Raw genomic sequence first — 415 nt, 5'->3', positions numbered from 1 at the left:
TTTCTTCTGATTCTTTGGAAGCAACTGGTGCACCGGCTGGTTCTTTCTTTGATGTTTCAATTTCTTTTTTGTGCCGCTGGCCAGCGCTATGGCTAGTCGCTGCGTTGCGTTCGCTAGCTGTAGCTAGTGCAGTTAGTGCTTTGTCTTCGCTTTTGTCATTCAGTTTGACGGTTATCTGTCGTGAGTCGAGTGGGGTATCGAAAATCTCTTTGAATTTCCCGTCGTCTGCACCATATGCTGATTCTATAAAATCGTTTAAATTCTTTGCTTCGACTGAGTCCCACGGCTTATTTACTGCTTGGTATGCAGGTAGGCAGTTTCTTAGTATATTTGTTACTAGTTTGTCGCCTTTCAGTGCTTTGCCATTTAAGGGTGGCACCTTGCCCCCGTCTGTTTGTATAATTTTGAGCGCTTC

At 44.6% G+C, this 415-nt stretch overlaps 1 pseudogene across 1 annotated transcript in view; it reads right to left on the bottom strand.

Moving 5' to 3' along the window:
• Position 1: 1 nt before the first annotated feature.
• TEOVI_000796600:pseudogene overlaps positions 2 to 415 on the bottom strand; it is a 1426-nt pseudogene continuing 1012 nt past the window's right edge. Inside the window, exon 2 of the mRNA in view lies at positions 2 to 400. Coding sequence covers positions 2 to 400 — 399 coding nt within the window. The remainder of the gene's footprint in view (positions 401 to 415) is intronic.

This window comes from Trypanosoma equiperdum (assembly GCF_001457755.1).
Source record: "Trypanosoma equiperdum strain OVI genome assembly, contig: ctg_1755, whole genome shotgun sequence".
Taxonomy (NCBI): Eukaryota; Euglenozoa; class Kinetoplastea; order Trypanosomatida; family Trypanosomatidae; genus Trypanosoma; species Trypanosoma equiperdum.
Note: the sequence above shows the minus strand (reverse complement) of the source record. Positions and strands in the feature narration are given on the sequence as shown.